This window comes from Xyrauchen texanus, chromosome 34 (assembly GCF_025860055.1).
Source record: "Xyrauchen texanus isolate HMW12.3.18 chromosome 34, RBS_HiC_50CHRs, whole genome shotgun sequence".
NCBI classification, from domain to species: Eukaryota; Metazoa; Chordata; class Actinopteri; order Cypriniformes; family Catostomidae; genus Xyrauchen; species Xyrauchen texanus.
The window spans coordinates 33,935,933-33,956,641 of NC_068309.1; the positions used below are offsets into that span (position 1 = coordinate 33,935,933).

The following is a 20,709-nucleotide window of genomic DNA, read 5'->3' on the forward strand; positions in this document are numbered from 1 at the left end:
TGGTCAGGGCTGGACTTAAAGATCAATCCGTTTCGAACCCATCATATCGCTTCTGAAGATATGGATTACATTTATTCTGCCTTTATTTGCTTTTTGGACATATCTGGTTACAATTCACATGAATTGGATGGAACTACAGAGCTGAAATATTCTTCTAAAAATGTTTGTGTACAGCAGAAGTCAGTCAGTCAGTCATACACATCTGGGATGGCATGAGGGTGAGTAAATGATGATAATTTGTTTTATCCCTTTAAGAGTGAATAAGAAGCTTTTTACCTCCTTGTATTGTTCGTTTTCCTCCTCGAGTTTCTGGTTTTGCTCACTGAGTTCTCGCATCTTTTTGATTTCCTCTTCCTGCATGGAAATAAACAATCCTTATTCAGCAAGTATGATAATGAAAATATTTGTTAAAAATACAACTCATATTTAACAGATAACTCAGACTTTCCAGATTGTGGATTACAACATGGACATTGATGCAAATAATAAAAATGCTACTCATATTTTTTGGTTGAGCATCCAATCAAACTCAAATGTAATAAAGCAACTTCACCCGGTCACTTGGTAATACTGATACAATATATGGTGCATTGTTTTTTTTCCCATGTGCAAAGGTGTACATCACATTTCTGTTGTCGTTTTCTGAATTGTACAAATCCTATTTAGCCTATGTCAAGTTAATCATTTTGCATATTGTTTGGATTATACAGTTCTTGTTAAAAATTCCAATATTTGGTTAACAACATTTGTTATCTTCGCACAATACACAGTTTTGGTTCTGTGTTGGGTCACCACATTATGTCTAACGTGAAATCTGGATTCTGAAGCAAAACCAGATGAGAACCAATGAACTAGGCTATTTTTTTCCCTTTCATTTATAAGACATACCGAAAACCTCTGCCAAAGTAGTCTTCACTTTCAGCAATTTTTGTAGAACAAAAATGATTCAGACCTGGAACTTGAGGCGCTGCAGCAGCTCTCGCTCACGTTTAGGCACCTCTTCCTTCACCTCTTCCACCGGTTTCTTCTGGAGCTGACCAAGCAGATACAGCACCTGGACAACACATTGGACATCAGTTACAGGCAGATTCATTGGCTGATAAACATGTCTGCTTGAAAGTTTCTTCCTTGTGTCAGTGCCAAAATTTGGATTACCCCAAATACTTTTATTTTTAAATAGTTTTTACATTTAATTTCTTATGCACGTGTTTAGGTAGTAAAATCTGCACATTGCCTTCTGTGCTACTGTCTAAAGATGGAGCAGGATGTTGAATAGCAACAGACCTTCTCCTGGTGTCTCTGCTCCAGCTCTACCAGGTGACTCTGATGCTCCATGTCCATGGTAGACATGATCTTCCTCTCATCACACAGGGTCTTCTGCAGGTCCAGCAGATTGGCCTTCTCTTGCTTCAGCTCGCTCTCCATCTTGGCGTTAGCAGTCTTGGAGGCTACAACCTGAAGCAGGTGCATGGAGAGTCAGTGAATAACATGACAGTTAAAATTATAAAGTGTTCCACAAATAAACTGTTCTAGTGTCTTTTGCCTGATAATTCTAGAATGGACAGAATGGTTGGTCGCAATTAATCAAACATGAATTACAGCATTCCAATTTTTATTTTTGTGGCAATCAAGCTATGCAACAAATTAACTAAGTAAAGACAACTAGTCTTTGAGTGAATTTGAAATGATCTTATCCTCAAATGCATATTTTATGTTTCACTTCTGTTCGCGGTGGCGCACGAAAATAAATGCTGAAGATACATAACCTTACACAAAGCATAGTCATTTAAAATAGTTTTGGATTCGCTAGAAGTCGCCCTACTGTGAATTGTATTAATCAAAATAAATACATCGCGATTACAATAGAGGGAAATAATATACGATTGTAATTTGTCATAATCGTGCAACCAAAATGAACCACAATAGTATTGACTTGTGCTGGTGTAACCTCTTTTTATCTGTTCTGTACATTTGTAATGCAGCTCCAAGCAAAATGGAAGAGGCCTTTATCCCTATAAACTCTGATTGGCCTGCCAAGATTTTAATCGAGATAAAAGATAATTAACAATATACAGTCTTGACTAACACAAAATGTGTATCGTTTTAAAACTTAGAAGCTGTACTTCACAATGTATGTAGGCCTCATGACCAAAACTGATCAAGTGTTCTGAAATTTGCAGACAATTCAGAACAGCTCTGTTTTGATCATTTGTTATTAACAGACAAAAATGTAGCAGGTAATAGATAAGTATATGTATTTGACATACATGTTACATGTAAAGACGTGTTGCTTAAGTGCGGGGTTTTCGCATATCTTCACGAAAAATAAACAGAACGTAAAAAATAAAATCGGATACCATTATTTAGAGAAGATTCCAGTTAAACACACACACACACACACACACACACACACACACACACACACACACACACACACACACACACACACACACACACACACACACACACACACACACACACACACACACACACACACACACACACACACACACACACACACACACACACACACACACACACACACACACACACACACACACACACACAGAGTAATTGGATGCATAAATCATTAGATAATCCACACAGTAATAATGTGCAATCTGGCTACAAAAACATTAGCTTTGCAGGGTTAGATGACTTTGGAAATTATGTAGTATGTTGTCCAGCGGCATGCAGTTGTATTACGATTCAGATCGCTGCAACCACAGGTGGAAGTCAGGCAGAGAGGATTGTTCAGTCTAATAACATATGCCAAATACATGATACAGACTCAATGATGACTCTAACACAGAATGGAACTGAACGAGATCTCGTTACTCACGCCTGCATGCTTTGGAGAAACAGCATACCCTTAGTGATTGTTGTGTAATCAGCTCTTACAATTGAAGTCAGAAGTTTACATACACTTAGGTTGAAGTCATTAAAACTCACTTTTTAACCACTCCACAGAATATTAACAAACTATAGTTTTTATTACTTTGTGCATGACACAAGTAATTTTTCCAACAATTGTTTACAGACAGATTGTTTCACTTTTTATTGACTATTACAATTCCAGTGGGTCAGTGGGCCTTTAGACAATTAGTTTCTGATAGGAGGTCTACTGAATTGGAGGTGCACCTGTGGATGTATTTTAAGGACTACCTTCAATCTCAGTGCCTCTTTGCTTGACATCATGTGAAAATCAAAAGAAATTATCCAAGACCTCAGAAACAAAATTGTGGACCTCCACAAGTCTGGTTCATCCTTGGGAGCAATTTCCAAATGCCTGAAGTTTCCTCATTCAAACATTGTGGCAAAATGTGCCAAAATATAAAACGCTTTCAATTAGTGGAGATCAGTCTTTCACAATGCTGTGGTTGAATTTTGGCTGACCCTTCTTTGCCTCCACATTGGAGTGCTTTCGAGCATGAACTGCCCGTTTAAAGTCCTGCCACAGCATCTCAATCAGGTTTAAGTCACGACTTTGACTAGGCCACTCCAAAACTTTAATTTAGCTTTTTTTGAGCCATTCACAAGTGGATTCACTCCTACGCTTATGTCTTGCTGCATAACCCAGTTGCGTTTGAGCTTCAACTCATGGACTGATGACAGAACGTTTTCCTTTAGGATTTTCTGGTAGAGAGCAGAATTCATGTTTCCCTCAATTATTGCAAGTCGTCCTGAAGCAGCAAAGCATCCCCACACCATCAAACTACCACCCTCATGCTTGACCGTAGGCAAGATGTTGTTTTTGTGGAATTCTGTGTTTGATTTACACCAGATGTAACGGGACCCCTGTTTTCCAAACTCATCAGTCCACAGAACATTCTCCCAAAAGGTTTGAGGATCATCAAGGTGTTTTGTCAAATATTCAGATGAGCCTTAATGTTCTTCTGGGTTAGTGGTGGTTTTCGACTAACCACACTTCCATGGATGCCATATTTGGCCAGTGTCTTTCTGATAGTGGAGTCATGAAACACTTCTGGGAAGGTTCACTACTGTGCCAAGTTTTCTCCATTTGGAGATACAATCACCTTTTTCCTCATCATTTCTGGAATATCTTTCGACCTTGGCATAGTGTGCTACAGGGTGAGACCCTTTAGCCAAACTTCACGCTGCTGAAAAAGATTCATTTAGGTGTTGATTTGATTGAACAGGGCTGGCAGTAATAAGGACTGGGTGTGTCTAGTCCAGCTGAACCCCATTCTGAATGCAGTTTCATAGATTTGGGGATTTAGTAACTAAGGGGCAAATACTTTTTCCACACAGGCCAGTAGGTATTGGATAACTTTTTTGCTTCAATAAATAACTATCTTTTAAAAGCTGTATTTTGTGCCTTTGTTTCAAAAATTAAAACTAATTCTAACATAAAACTATTTAGTATGAGATTTACACAAAAACAGAAGAAATCAGGATGGGGCAAATACTTTTTCACAGCACTGTAGAAGTGACTAGATGGCTAAAAACACTAGTTTGTGAGTAAAACTGATAAGCTAGTTGTATTTTACAATTTGTACAATAATTCCAGGCAAATGCACAGAATACACGTGGTTTGAAAAATCACGCTGCACGCATTCAGTGCTTCAGCACTCTGCTGATGACATGTCCTGTTTGCAGATGCCTAGCGTTCGTGTCTGACCCAAGTATACTTAGGACATATAGGTTAATAACCAGTTATTACAGGCAAATACTTGGTTAAAAGAATTTGCCAAAATTTGCATCCCTAGTATCAATACCATGCATAATAGTAATCCACATAATAATTAACTTGATGTACGTAAAACAGCAGCTTGTATGCCTAACATGTCCTTGTGTGTTTCACATTAGAACATTTGGGGTCAAAAGATCACGAGGGTGAGTAAACAGACAACAGAATTTTACACGCAGGTCAAAAATCATTATGCGAGAACATTAAGTGCTCACCTCAGCCATGAGGATCTTCAGGGCGCTCTTTGCCTCTATGATGGTTGTGATTGAATCCCAGCGCTGCTTCATCCGGCCTTCACTATCTGCATCCAGAACCTTCTGCTGGAGGTCAGCTATCTGAGCACTCCTGAGTGTGGAAAACCCATAACATTTAAGTGAATAATTTTGCTTGAATGTTTAGGTAAATATCAGATCCACTTGAGCCCCTACACAGCAGAAGTCACTTCATCTTGTTTGAAACTAAATATTTAGTTTATTGCTGCCTTTTATTACAGTTGACTTTTTTGTGAAATGTGTTTTTTTTTTAATTGTATTAATTGTATTTAGTATACATTTATTATAATGTTATCACCATAATTCTTCAATGTTTTGTGCCAGATAAACACTGTTCCCATTGCAGAATTAAACATCATCTGATACGTAAATTATTAAGAGATTTTCCCTATTAAATAGCTTCAGTGTAGTTACTTTTTGTTAGCAAACCTTTTTTTTTTTAATTAAATTATAAAGTAGCTATTAGCTTGGAAACTATTGTTTCAAGATAGCATTCCCAATCAAACATTTAAATAAGCCATTGTGTGGTACAGTTGCGTTAGTTACTGTTGTAATATATCTGACCTGAGCCCCATCTCGGTCTCCAGACTCTCCACCTGCTTGCTGATGGAGGCTTCCAGATCCCCCTGGCCCTCCAATTCCGAGATGGTTAGTGTGCGACGCTAAGACAAACACCCCAAAAAAAAAAAAAAATATTGAAATGCATTATACAGCCACTGAGATGTGAATGAGGCAACCAATCAAAACACAAGGGCCAGTTTCATCCCAATTGAATGGAGGATTGGGGTTCACAGTATACACTTGTGCTTATATGTTTACATTACCCTTGCAGAATCTTTACCAAGTTTAACATTTAAGAAAAACAAAAACACTGGTAGTTTGACACAACAAGCAAAGATTGGGGCAGAACAACAAATCTTTCAGAAAGTGATGGAGGTTGAAAAAGAACAGTGTGACATTGAAGCTCTATGACTAGCATGCAGTAATCAGTACACCAGTATTTCATTGTGAACACCAAGTGTGCAATTCTCACCCTGACTTTGGCAATAGGTCTCTCTCCCGCCTCCATTTGCTGCCGAAGCTGAGCGATCTCCTCCGCCAGCATCTTCCTGTCCTCCAGCAGGTCCTGTAGGTGCCGGCGGGCCTCTTCTGTGCTCACCAGGACTTCAACCTCGTTGAGCAGCCAGGTCTAAACCAATGAAAATAACAGCTAATTACATATCTAATGAGCTGCCAGTTCTAAACAAAATGAAAATTGGGGAGAAAATCAAAACAATCCAAAAAATACAATTAATATCATATACCGTCTGCAAATACACACATATCTCATTTAAACAGATGTAATAAACCAACCTCACACAACTTCAGCAGATCCAGCATCCTGTGGAGTGCTCATTTAGTTACCTCTAAAACACATATTCTAACAGCCTATCCTCAACAGTTCCCTGTAACTTTTGGAATGATAAAAAAGGCAAATATCAATAAAACTTCTATAACTGTACATTCCGTTTGCAAATATGCAGATATCTAGATTATACAGATTCACGAAAATCCAGCGTTTTCTTCCCGTCGAGCACTCATCTTATATATTCCTCTGAAGCGTCCATTCTTTCAGCCAGAATCAAAAACTTCAGGATCAAGATCAAAAGTTCTTCTCATTCACAAATTATGATGGTCCGTATGTGACAATACAAGCAGGCAATCCAGGCCATTTAAACTGTCAGGAGATTGAGGCTCGCTCTGGAGCCGCACGAGCGCGTGAGTGCAACTTCAAGGCTGCATCCGAAACTAGGGATGTGCACGAGTAGTCTAATACTCGAGTATACGTTCTGCAATAATTATTCGAATTGTAAAACCATTATTCGAATTTCGCAAAGTTTTGCTTTGCTGGTCACATATACAGTGCGATGCATGTTAAATCCTGAACACAAACTAAAAGTGATAGTTATAACAGAATGCACTGGGTTGCGGTGTTGAGTGTGGACACAAGTTGATCAAATTTGTTGAGCAAATGGTGCTGTCAGTACGTTCAGATGGACACCAAAAAAGCAGGTTATTGTGAGAATGCGGCTTACTGATAGAAAGCTAGGTTCCTGTTTAAATGTACTGGATAAGCAGTGTACACTTTACTCTCGTATATGTGCAGCTCATCAGAAAGCAGCGCTCCCCTTGGCAACCTAATCCCCCTGACACTTCTGTAAACAACAAACATGGCATCCAAGAAATACTTTGCTAGCTGAGGTAAGGGACATTCCATCATTTAAGCTGGTGTGTATAAATGAGTATATTAACCAAGCACGTGGATCTGCTTGTTGCTCAACAAAAACATCAGCTCAATATCTACCTCAAGGGTCAGCGGATCAAACATGACCTAAATCCAACGTACCTCGGTGTTACCATGGACTGATCATTAACATATCATGATCACCGTAAGACAGCAGCCAAAGTCAGCTCTCGGAACAATCTACTCAGCAAACTTGCCAACAAAAGCTGGGGTGCAAAGGCCCAGACACTCAACAGCAGAAAACTGTGCACCGGTCTGGTCCAGATCATCCTACACCAAGCTAGTTGATGTTCAGTTAAACATGTCTATACGCACAATCACTGGAACCCCGTCCTACACCACTACTATGGCTGCCAGTTCTCAGCAACATACCACCACCACATCTCCGAAGACAGGAGGCCACTGCCAAGCTGCTGACTAAAGTCCAAGCGAATGACAAATGGCCACTCACCACGGACATCACACTGCATCCAGTAGCCTGCCTGTCATTGAGAAACCTGTCTGGTTGAAACCACCAGAGCAGTGGTTCCCAACCTTTTTCCTTGGGGGCCCCTCTCCCCATATATATATATATATATATATATATATATATTAATGCTATGCACATAAACACACACACTGTATATAGTAACTAAATCTAGTTTTAAGTTTTAAATGACATTATTACATGAATAGACAGGAAATGTTCCTTTCAACTTCAAATGTTTCCTTTTAGCCTAATATATTCATTTTTACACAACTAGTAAAACGCAGTTGTTTCTCTTTTTTTCAGGATTTTGTGTATAAACATAGAATACTGAATGTTATGACATAATGTTAAATATGCACGGTAGAATGCTGTATGTAGCCTACTTGCATGCATGCACAGATCCTTATTTTTTACAAGGCTAATCATAACGTCAGCGTAAACACATAACGCTAATGTCCACCTTGGGCTTGCATGCCTTTGACTAGTGATGGAATGTCAGGTGTAATGCCAGTGACAGCCAGTCTAAAATCGCTGTGAAATTCCAGTCTGTTGCGTGACTTTGTTTTTATAGCCACAAGGGCACTGAAGGCTGTCTCAGAGAGGTAGGTGGTACTGAAAGGAAGAATGATCTTTGTAATGGCATAATTTGCGAGTTTAGGTGCGACAACAGGTCCCCTGGCCAGGGGTGAAAATTTCATCAAAATGTTGGGGGGGACAATAAACATAACAATTCTCAAGAGCAATTTTTTAAGTTTTTTTTTTTGTTGTTGCCCCGTTTGCATTTGTATTTTTATTTCTTAAACAATTATTTTAAGAAAATATCATTATATTATTTACAATACACATATTTTAATGATATTTTAGGGGGACAACCCTCAGATGGGGGTCCTGACCCCCGCGATTTCCACCTCTGCCCCTGGCTATCCAAAGCCTTTTGAATCCATTCTCCTGGAAGTACTTTTTTGACAGTGAATCAGTTTGTAGTTCAGCGAGCTCATCTTCACAGACAAGATATTCCACATCTTCATGCCTGGATGTGAATGGATCCCGCCACGACTCCTTGGATAATGTGTCAACATTCGCAAAGCGGGACTTTAATTCCTCCTGTAGCGAAGTCATGTGACGGCAAAGATGCACTCACGGTACCCCCAGAATGTTGAAGCAGCAGTGGAAAGTGTTGTAAATGCCCCTGTGACATTTTTCCAGCCCTGTACTCCAGCTTGTGCATAAAAGCATCGATTGATTCTTTGCACTCCAAGATGTTTGACTCAGAGCCCTGCAGTCTCTTGTTGGTCTCATTATAAAGAGTGAATATGTCAGCAAGGTATGCGGTTTTGATCCAGAACACATCAGCCAGCTGCTCCAACAGTGTGTTTTGATTTTGCAGAAATTCCAGGATTTTATCCTGCAGTTCTAGAAAGCGCACAAGCACTTTGCCACGCGAAAGCCAGCGCACCTCCGTGTGTAGCAGTAGAGTTTGGTGCGCTTCATCCTCACACAGTTGTGCAAATAATCTCTGGTTGGTAGGGCGAGCTTTAATGAAGTTTACGACTTTTACAACATAGTGTCTTAACTTTTTCTTCGCCTCTGATGAAGAATCACCGCATTTACGTTTCTCTGCCATTTTCCTTTTGATTTTGCCATTACTATGACAACAAGCACATTGTGCAAGTGACTGTGTGCGCGCAAAATTTAAATAATTATTTTATATAAGAGATAATTTTTGACTGCCTTATCTTGGCATTGTATGCATATGATTTTTTAAAAACTTTGAAAAAATATTTTTATATAAAATTATTAGTGGAACATTTTATGCATCTTTATTCACCTCAAAGCATATCCGCTCCCGCGCCCCCCCTGTGAACTCTGGCACCCCCCTGAGGGGGGCGCGGACCCCAGGTTGGGAACCAATGCACCAGAGGATATGACAGCTAACTCGGTATGAAGTGAAGAGTGGGCATCAACTGATGTTATGAACCATGCCTTCTTAGCCCAGCCGTCGGTCGGTCCTCCTGGCTTCGACCTTCCTCGACGTCACTGGTCAATGCTGAACCGATTCCGGACAGGACAAGGTCGATGTGCAGTTAACTTTGTTCGGTAGGGTCAAGCCACCAACCCGAACTACAGCTTTGGGGAACCAGAAACCATGCAGCACATTGTCCGCTAACTTATTTCAACGGCGGACTTGTGGCTCTACACCTGGCTGAACAAGATGCTGTTCTGTGGCTGGGCACGCAATGCAAATGATAAGAACAAAAACATGATACAATATAATCATAACTATTATGTTGAGTGTTTATATACATCCTGTACATAAACTGTGTCAGTGTACTTCATTAGCGGTTTCTTTTTCTTCGCTTTGCACGAACTTAAATGCTTTTATTCTATACTTTGTTTTCACGCATTGCTTGTTTAATATTTTCAACCAAAAAAAAAACCCACACATGATATAAGCTTGTTTTGGATATAATTAGAAGTGTTTTTTTTTAAGCAAACTTTATGACTAGACAATTTTTTTTTACAACGTCCAGGAAAATGCTGTATACAGAGGTAGGATGAAAATAAGGTGCTTTTCAAATTGTTCGGAGACCAGTTTCCTTAAGAGTTCCATTAATTCAAAACAGCTGTCAGTTAAGCCATTAACTGAAATGCGATATATCAGCAATGTATCGGCCACCCTGCACTCTGGATACTGGCATCAGCCATTAAAAAACCCATGTTGGTCAACCACTAGTCTAAACCAATGAAAATCACAACTAATTACAGATTTAATGAGCGGTCGGGTCTACACCAAATTAAAGCTAATCTCAGAATTAATGAGCTATTGGGTATAAACCAATGGTAAATATTTCAAATAAAATATTTTCTGACTTATCAAGGTTTAAAATAACACACATACAAAAAAAGCATTAAACACATTACAAATAAAATGGTCACTTTTTTTTTGAGGGGTTATAAAAAAAAAAATAAAATAAAAAAAAAAGACATTAAAGTTTTTTAAACGGACAATTCAAATAAATCTGCCAACCTGTACTTGCATCAATATCAAAAATGATGTCAAAAGTTGTGAATATTTAAAAGATGACAAACTCAAGACGGGTACCTTGACTCTGCTAGTAACTCCCTCCACTCCACGACTGTGCACATCTTTACGTTTCTCTGCCACTTCGCTCCTCTTCTGAAGAGCGTCTTTGAGACGCTTGTTAGCAGCAGCAGCCTGCAAATACACATTACACAATCATTCCAATGTACATGTAGAAGTGAACAGTGTCCTATCAAGAGTAGTGTGACATATTACATCTTTCAACATAACTGTAAGTGTAAATTAGTACAGTGGTCAGGAAAACGGCTCACCTCTTCTGTTTTTCGGCGGAGTACACTGGCCTGTTTCTGAAAGTCTCTCTCCAGCTTTAGCATCTCATACTGCCGTTTACGATCCTGAAACCACCACAAGATGGCAAGACAAGTAAATGGGATGAAGTCCAGCAAAAAAAAAAAAAGTATGCAATTTTCTTCCCAACATTAGAAATAGTCCAGAATGGTCACAATAGGGCTGAGACAATACAATCATATCTCGATATCTTGCAATACATCTTCACAATAATGTATCAATATTTTAGATATCTTGTAAATATATTTATATTAATCTATTTGGGTATACATATCATGTACAAAGTTTCAATAATAAAGCACGTTGTCTAAATAAGTGCCAATTCTGATACTGGCACTTGTCTGTATTCATGATTTTTGTGTCACAAATTGTATTTGTTAAATATTTAAACAACTTCTGATCGCTATATTAAAGTCAGCTTGTTATTTTTCTGGTCTACACGTCATTGGTCACTTCCAGTGTAACCATGAAACACACCTTTTCTTTGAGCTGCAGGACTTCCTTATCTTTCTTCTGTTTCCACAAACGAAACTTCTCAGAGTCCTCTTTCATCTGTCGCATGAGCTGCACCCGCTGAGACTTCATTGCCTGCATATGTCCACAAACAGACCACACAACAACAACTCAGTCTCTTCATTTACAGGACAAGAGGATCTGAACAAATGGACTGAGTATTTAGGTTGAGTAATGTCACTAAAAAAAGGACTATGCCACTGTAGGCCTGGGTGATATATCTAACAAGATTTATTTGCAATGAATTAGTAACACTGTGAATATTTGAACAGAGACTATTGATGGAGTCTCTCCTTCCAAGCAAGACAAAAGGCCAAATTACACTTCAGCTGTCTGCGTTGCTGATCGGAACGTGCACAGTATGCGTGATGCAAATTGTCATCAGCACAGTGTGCGGAGTGTCTGCACTCATGTTCGCAAAGCAGTAACAGGGCTTTATTTTCGTGACCACACTAGGCGCATCATAACCATGCGGAAAGTCTCATAAAATTTTGGTGACAGTGAAATTTCTAAGTGCAAATTTCGTGCCAGCGCAAAGCACAAGTGGCCGTGGGTAGGAGTGTCTGCGCTCTCTGGTTGTATTGTATGGTAATGAAGTGCCACAATTTACCATTTACCTGAGAAATAGCTCATTGTGCTAAAACATTTCAGGACCATGTCTGTTTTCAGCGCAAAGTCTATAAACAGTTTCTGCACTTGCGGTTTGGAGATTCCACCAGCCGGTAGTAATAAAGTTAATGTCCGAACTCTGTCCCTCTGTCTTCAAATTCTGTCCCTGATGATCACCGTAGCCATCTTATGAAAAACGAGATTTGTGTTAAACTATCTATATGTCATGGTTTACTTTTTCCAAGTATTATTATTATGTTTATATTTACAATTGTAATATGATCAAATTTGTGTTGGTATTTTTCCACCTGTTGCCATAGTGATTTTTAAAGGGTTAGTTCACCCAAAAATGAAAATTATCCCATAATTTACTCACCCTCAAGCAATCCTAGGTGTATATAACTTTCTTTGTTCAGCAAAACACAATTGAAGTTAAACTATAATCACTGGCTTCTGGTAACGGCTGTCCGCACGTTCACAAGAGATTCGAGTTCCGGCGTATGACGTAGGAGTAAGCTCCGTTGAGAAGTGACGAACGTGGAAGTGCGCGTTGTATACAGCAAAGGAAAATGCCGAAAAGTAGTGAGCCATTTTAGCTATACTGTAGATTTGCATTAGTCTTAAAATCGTGCGTTCGTGCATCTATCCAGTCATTCCAATAGTCCATTCATGGCAGCAAACTCCCTCAGCCTCTGTTGGCATTACTCCGCATTTCCGGCATGAGCACCACCACGTGTCTCATACTCTCCGTCTACCAGATACTTTTGTTTGTGCCGCCGCTGCAGCCTCCTCCATCTCCCGGAGTTCCTGGTTGGTGTACTCCGGTTCAAATAAATAGGGCTGGGCAAAAAACTCAATCTCCTCTTCTCTTATATCGAAATCCTCAACATTTTTCTTTAAAAATCCTCGTTGTCTTCTAATTAGTGACCGGTATTTTGTTTTGTCCCATCCTCTGCCCTTTCGCGTTCGTCACTTCTCACCGGAGTTTACGCCTACGTCATACGCCTGAACTCGACTCTCTCGTGAGCTCACGGACAGCCGTTACCGGAAGCCAGTGATTATAGTTTATCAAGTTACATATATGGATATTTTTCTTACAAAAATGCATCGCTTCGCTTCAGAAGGCCTTTATTAACCTCCTGGAGCCGTACGGATTACTTTTTGATGGATGGATGCGCTTTTTGGGGCTTCAAAATCTAAGGTACCATTCACTCCCATTATAAAGCTTGGAAGAACCAGAATATTTTTAATATAACTCCAATTGTGTTTGGCTGAAAGAAGAAAGTCATATACACCTAGGATGGCTTGAGGGCAAGTAAATTAAGGGTGAACTAACCCTTTAAGTCACTGCAAAAGGGACAGATGGAAGAATTTGGAGATACATTTTTTTGGATATGGTATGACATTGACCACTTCTTATTTTGATTATATTTTCATTTTGTTTGAAGTGCAATTTGAATTTAGATCTATTTTTGGTTAAAACAAAAATTCATGTTTCAATAATGTAATTTTTCCAAATAAAAAATGACCGTTAGAAGTGAAGTGTGTTCCTATACCATCACTGTTAATACTAGCCATGATATGGGTGTCAGTAGATGTATACCCAAGCTGTAAGAGATTTTGTTTAATTAAATCTCTGCGTTCCAGATCGGATTGTGCCCACATTGCCTTTCAAATATACAATTTGGACAGCAAGCGAATATGAATGTGATCGCTGCATGTGCACTTCAAGTTCAAGTTCAAGTTCATTTTATTTATATAGCACATTTTATAACAGCCACTGACTGACCAAAGTGCTTTACAGAACTACAAAATTAAAAGACACCAACACCATGTGTAGTAGCACATCATAAAACAGTACAACAAGGTTAAGAACACCTTAAAACGGGAGACGTCCAAGCAGTCTCAGAGACTATCAGTAGTAGAAAATAAAAACAGAGAAAACAGTAACAGGTTTAATACTAGTATCATACTCGAAGGAGAGAAATATAAAATAGACAGAAAAAAATATATAAGTATAAATATATCTATAAAAACACCCATACACACATACATACACATACGTATATATATGTACACATATACACATACATATACACGTATATGCACCTTATTTGTAGGCCAAAGAGAACAAGTGCGTTCTTCGACTGCTATGTGATAATCTTTTAGTACAGTTAACAAAAGGCGCATGCATTGACGATTTGCAGAGATGAGGACTGCCACATGCAGACAGTCCACGCAGACTGTGCTGATGACGAAATTTGCATTACGCATACTGTATGTGGAGCGATCAGGAACGTAGATACTCGAAGTACACTTTGATTATTTATTTGGATCATTTCTGTAATCATCAAGGCCAGTGTTGGTTAATGAGTTGTTGGTTGCAGCCCAGTTAAGAGGTCACATAGGACCTTGTAAAGCCCACACACCTGAATCTCCTGGTTGAGTTTGGTCATGTTGCGCACAGATGACTCTTTGAACTTCAGCAGCTTGGACTGATCCTGCAGTTTCTTCTTTAATTCTGAGATCTGTCCTTCCAGCTCCATTAGCCTCTTCCTGCGCAGTTCACTCACTCTATAATACAACATTAAAAGAGAGCCGCCGGGGGGGTAGAAATAATTAACTCGTTGTTGTTGACAGTTTAAATTAGAGGGGAAATGGGCACAGATATGAAGAGTTACTTGGCCTGATTGGTGTCCTTCTTAGCAGACTGCAGTGCCTGGATGAGATCATCCTTCTCTTTCTGTAGAGAGCCGACCGCTGCATGCAGACTTGAAATGTTCTCCTGGTGACATGAAACAAATAACATTTTAATAAAATCTAAAAGGCTTTTTCCTCAAACAAGCAAGCAGTATGTCTAGGCTTACCTGATGTCCCATTTGCATGGGCTCCAAATGACTGTCATTCTGACACATCTTCTTGACAAAAGCCTCCTTCAGTGCCAGAACTTTATTGAGCTCAATAAGTTCTTTTGACATCTGAGCCTGTCGCAGTGCATGCTTAGCCGTGTATGCTTCAGGAGAGTCTTTGGCCTGTGGATCAGCAGCACCGCCGCCCTGAATGTGTGGGGTCAAGCGAAAAACAGATAGGATCAAACATTCCTTGACAAGGATAAGAAATATATAAAAGTATAAAATAAATTAGTTAAAAATACAAAAGCAACAACAGAAGATGAAATAGTCTGGCTCTCTTCGGAATGGAATAGTGCTAACTGCATACTTTGCAGGATACACTAAAAAACATCCCATTATTTTCGGTTTACTTTTCTTGTCCCAAACACCTGCTAAATGTAGAACTCAAATTTACAGGGGCCTGGCTAACTCAGCGATTATTGATGCCGACTACCATCCATGGAATCCAGGGCGTGTTGAGTGACTCCTTACCAACTCCCTTTAAAACTTCCTTTTCACTTTTTGGTCTTTCTACAGTGGCAAGAAAAAGTATATGAACCCCTCTGACTTTCTGAAATAATTGGTGATATAGTGTGATCTCATCTTCAAAGTCACAAGTATAATCTATTCTATTATACTCCATTACAATCCATCATAATCTTTCATGTCTTTATTGAAAACACCTCATTAATCTTTCACAGCGCTGCGGAAAAAGCAAGTGGTCCATAGGATTTAATAACTGTTCAATCCTCATTTGGCAGCAATAAATTCAACCAAGTGTTTCCGGTAGATGCGGATAAGACTTGCACAACATTCAGAAGTAACTTTGGAAAGATCTGTTCGTTTAAATGATTGAAAGCCATTTTCCAAACTCGGGAGCACACCAACCAACCGCACCAGAGTCTGGTCAGTTCGCTGCTGATATGAACACAATCGTCCGAAATCATGGAAGTGAACCGCTGCTGTATATAATTAGTGCCTTGGCATGCTCACATGCGCAATTATGGTTTAATCCATTCATCATACCCGTTTGTCTGTCAAATAAAATCACCTTCGAATAACATCTCACGTTCTTCACATCTTTGCATATTCAATGCATCCGCAGCAGACAAATGCAAGAGTCTTTCTGTGCATGGAAAGTTTTGGTGGTAAATCCAGAGACAAATTTGTATACTTTAACATAGAGAAGCTGATGTCTTTGAGTTGATATCTAGTTACTGTGGTAATCAGCTGCAGCTTGTACTCTTGTGTTGATGACACAATCAGTCCGCGGTTTGGAAATTATGTAAACAGAAAACAGCGGGGGCAGCGGGAGGAAACACACCGTGCTCGCACAAAGAGTAAAATCAGCTTTAGACTAACACATACCACAGGTGAGCCTGTAGCAGATCCGCCAGCATCTTCCATCTGTAGCTCCAGAGTTGAACCATTGCCTGAGGTCATGGCATCAATGGTGGCCGAAATCCCAGCACTCTCATTCTGTTGAGCAGTCATTTGGTTTTATTGCTCAATTTCAAGTGAATCGGTCTTAAGAAAACCGAGATTTTTCTGTTTTACCTGCAGTTCCAGGATGAGCTGTTGAAGGTTCCTGATTACCTCCACATTCTCCTTTAGCTCCTGGTCCTCTAGAGTCTCCACCATCTTCTGTAGGTCTACTTTACACCTGCATTAAAGACACATCTCTCAGTTAGACTTCTGAATAAATTCTTGAATCAGATTAATCCACTGAATATTAAGAAACAGCACTTACGCCGCATGCTGCTTCAACTCCTCCAGTTTGCTCTGAAGTTTTTCATTTGCCTGCTCTGTCTAAAAGGAATGACCAAACAATTACCAGAACTAAAATTAAGATAGTTAGTCAAGACACAAGGCTTCCAAAAGTGTCTATATTGCCAATCAACATCACACACGGTACTAAAAACCCATATTGGTGGTACAAGGGTTTGGTTGCTTGTTGTTAAAACCAGCCATAAAACTGTGTTTCCTTCTAAAACGAGCTAAAGTAAAGCCAGTTTTACCATGATGATCCTCTCAAACAGGAGTGCTGTCTGTCCCACAGCCTCACTCAGCTCTCGACTCAACTTATTGTTTTCAACCTGCAGACTGCGATTCTGCTCCAGGAACTTAGACATGTTCTCTGCTGGCTCGAACCTACAATCACATATCAATAATGAACTTATGATTGTAACATGGGAAATCCTATAAAATATGGCTGAAGGATATGCAAAACAATATTTTCACACACACACACAAAAAAAAGGGTTTGTTTTTTAAATATAGCAATTTCTAATTATAACATCAATCCCCTGCCTAGCCTGTTATATAAACATATTACCCATCTCATACAAGTAAAATAAATAGGATACTTTTTATATACATACATACATATATTTAAAACCTGCACCACATTCTTTACTTTCCCCATATGTCTCACAATCCTAAATTCTTCCATGTCTGTGACAAGCAGCCGTAACAGGTTTTCAGCTGGTCATATTAACCTCGGAGGCGGTGAATTTGCTTGTTTTACTTTAAAAGAAACCTGGCCTAGATGATGTCATATCAACAGAAACATGTTCAGTTTTTATCCAATGATATCAGTCCTTGAATTGTGGTTTTATTGAACTATTGTTTGTGTGTCTGCCTTCCATAAAATAATCAAGTGGTAAAAAAATCATACATAAACACCTCCCCAAACCTTAAACATCCTCCACCGGACCCATTTGCAAAGTCTGCCTGCTTGTGACAACAGGTGGAAAATTACCAATACAAATTAGGATCTAAAGCCAATTATAAATGTAAATATAGTAAATGATAATAATTAAAATATAAATAAACCATTACCTCTAGAAAGTTCAACAGAAACCAAATAATTTCTACTGTCATAAAACTGCTACAACAGTGTGTTTGCTTCACTTATTCAGCTTAAACGAATAACAAAAACCCACCAGTTGTCCTATTATAAGCCTAATAAATTCCCTTGTGTTCCTCAATTAATGCTGCATAATCACTTCCAATGTGTTCTCATGAAATTTGTATTGAATGTTGTTGCTGCAGGTATAAAGAAAATGCAATATAATTCAATTTTAGGTTCAAAGTGGTTTTGTATTATTTGATTATTAAAGCTGATGTCACTAAAGCATTGTGTTTTGAATCATCTCTGAATAAAAGTTTTTCACAAAGATGTTCTGTAACTCATTTTCACCTTAATGACATTTCATATAAATGTCAGTATATTGTCTGTATTTCCTTAATAATGACACTTCTAAAATATGTGCTGTTTTTAGCTAGTTGCTAAGCCATGGTGTTTTCATATCAATTCATGTCTGAGTCTAGAGAGCAGGCTATAACAGTTTAGGAAAATGTTTCATGCCATTTAGAGAATATGTTGGCAGTGAAAATAGACACGCAACAGGACTCTATAAGCCATAATGCTTTTAAAGTTTTAATATATAAATACATAAGTGCATGATATTTATTGGGCTCCAATTTAATAATAATTTCCAATCGTCTATGACTGTTGCAACAGACATTGGGTTATTTGTCAGATATTGTCGATATCTGATTGCATCGTCCAATTGCCCATCCCACTGACTAGTTCCACAGAAGAAAGTCATACAGGTTTAGAATTACATTAGTGTAAGTAAATGACAGAATTGTAATTTTTGGGTGAAATATTCCTTAAATTAAAAAGATACTTTTTTACTTAATTAAATGTAAAACTTGGTCCATACCCAGTCAGCACAGGAGCAACTCCACCACGAGCATGTAGGAGCATTACCTGAAGCTCTTGAACCTGCATTAGAAAAACAAAAAGATGCATCAATGAAAGATCGCATATAGCACTCTACAGTCACTAGTCATGTGACAGCTGTCCACTAGACGGTGTACCTGCTGTTTTAGGCGCTTTGTTTCTGCTGCACGCGGGTCAACGTTGAGAATGGGCTTATTCTTGATTTTACGTGCACGGTCTGCATAACGCAGTGTGTTGATGGTCTCCTCGATGTTAGAGTCTGCTGGGCTGACACACGCAATCATTAAAGTGTGACTGTTGCCACCGAGAGAGTCTGGGGAGAAAGATTTGAGAGACCTTTTGTGACAAAGTAGCATTGAAAATAGCTTGGAACCACTAGTGTATACAAGAAACTGAGCTAAACTAGAATAGGACTTTAATTGCCCAAGGATGCTAGATAGTTGATGGGGAGTATCTAGGTTGTTTAGAGTACTTGCTAGGGCATTACGAACTGTTGCTAAGGTGTTATAACACCCATACTGATACAGTATCTTGCAAATTGCATGCCAGTGTTTGGGAAAATCACTTCATATGCCACCACCGAAGCGATTTCCATTGATACTTTGCTAACATGAGAAGACATTTTTCTGTGCATGTTACGAGTGAAAAGGAAATCAGCATGCAAGCACTGAAACAGCAGTGGTGCCATTTATTAAGGTGAAAAGTGCTTATTGAGAATGAACAGGACAGGATATTAAGCCTTGATGAGACATTAACAACACCCCCTTCCCTCTTATTTATTCGGAAGTGGTCAAATTTTTAGGTCAGAAAAAACAGAATTCTGGATTAATCCAAAAGACTCACATCCCTGAGAGAGACACATAAAGTGAGATAGACAAGCAGAAAGTCAGTCAGATAAACAGAGACAGTAAGACAGAAAGCACTACAGACAGAAAATGAGAAAACGTGAGGCAGACAGACCAAAAATGAGGCAGACAGAAAGTTAGTCAGAACGAAAGTGAGAGCATACAATGAGAGACAGACAGTCAAACAAAAAATGTGACAGAAAGAATGTCAAACAGAGAGACAGAAAGCAATACAGACAGAAAGTGAGACAGGCAGAAAGTCAGTCAGACAACTAAAGTGAGACACAGAGTTAGCAGACAGACATATAGAGTCAGATAGGCAGACAGACAAAGACAACAGACATGTATTAAGTGAGACAGTCAGATAGAAAATCAGACAGAGAGACAAAGCAAACAATGTCAGAACATGCTGACGGAATGTCTCTTGAAAGCTTTGAGGAGTTAGAGTCAGAAGTTTTCAATTGAAGTCAAAAAGTCTCGACAAGACAACCAGAGTATGGATGTAGCTTGAACTCTAGGGCCCATTTACACCTTGCATTAACATGCGTTTCATATCTGGACAGTACCTGGATATTCTTTGGCTGGACTGCATTAACACCTTGCAGTCAAATGTGTATAGAGTTCTGATCAAAGTTAACCGATTAAAATGAAAAATGCTACTTACATATTAAATCTTTAAGACATCTTTAGTCTTTTAGCAAAAAAAACAAAACAAAAACAAGCCCAGATGGGACTTGTAATGTGCCTTTTAATTACCACAGAAGTCAAGATGAGATGTTTATGTCTGCAAGCGCTTCTAATGGCAAGTTCAAAGCTTGATGTTGGCATTGACGCTGACATGAATCATGAATGCAGCTTCACAATTGCTGTAACACAGCGTAAAGTCACTGTCTACTGGCAGATTCATATTGTGGAGGATGAAATTTGAGATTTAATGCCCATTGCAATGAATATGCAACCTATGGGGAAACTA

The 20,709-nt window shown here is 39.0% G+C and overlaps 1 protein-coding gene across 2 annotated transcripts in view; it reads right to left on the reverse strand.

Moving 5' to 3' along the window:
* The window catches only part of LOC127627883 (chromosome-associated kinesin KIF4-like), a 39,728-nt gene that overhangs the window by 4,857 nt on the left and 14,162 nt on the right, over nt 1-20,709 (reverse strand). For both annotated transcript variants that reach the window (XM_052104480.1, XM_052104481.1), the window contains 18 exons: nt 19,029-19,204; nt 18,872-18,933; nt 17,159-17,291; nt 16,891-16,949; nt 16,698-16,803; nt 16,509-16,619; nt 15,117-15,305; nt 14,931-15,034; nt 14,679-14,823; nt 11,605-11,715; nt 11,091-11,174; nt 10,840-10,953; nt 6,017-6,172; nt 5,548-5,645; nt 4,927-5,056; nt 1,285-1,455; nt 953-1,054; nt 277-354 (listed from right to left, as the gene is read on the reverse strand). In XM_052104480.1, coding sequence (XP_051960440.1) covers nt 277-354; nt 953-1,054; nt 1,285-1,455; nt 4,927-5,056; nt 5,548-5,645; nt 6,017-6,172; nt 10,840-10,953; nt 11,091-11,174; nt 11,605-11,715; nt 14,679-14,823; nt 14,931-15,034; nt 15,117-15,305; nt 16,509-16,619; nt 16,698-16,803; nt 16,891-16,949; nt 17,159-17,291; nt 18,872-18,933; nt 19,029-19,204 — 2,129 coding nt within the window. The remainder of the gene's footprint in view (nt 1-276; nt 355-952; nt 1,055-1,284; nt 1,456-4,926; nt 5,057-5,547; nt 5,646-6,016; nt 6,173-10,839; nt 10,954-11,090; nt 11,175-11,604; nt 11,716-14,678; nt 14,824-14,930; nt 15,035-15,116; nt 15,306-16,508; nt 16,620-16,697; nt 16,804-16,890; nt 16,950-17,158; nt 17,292-18,871; nt 18,934-19,028; nt 19,205-20,709) is intronic.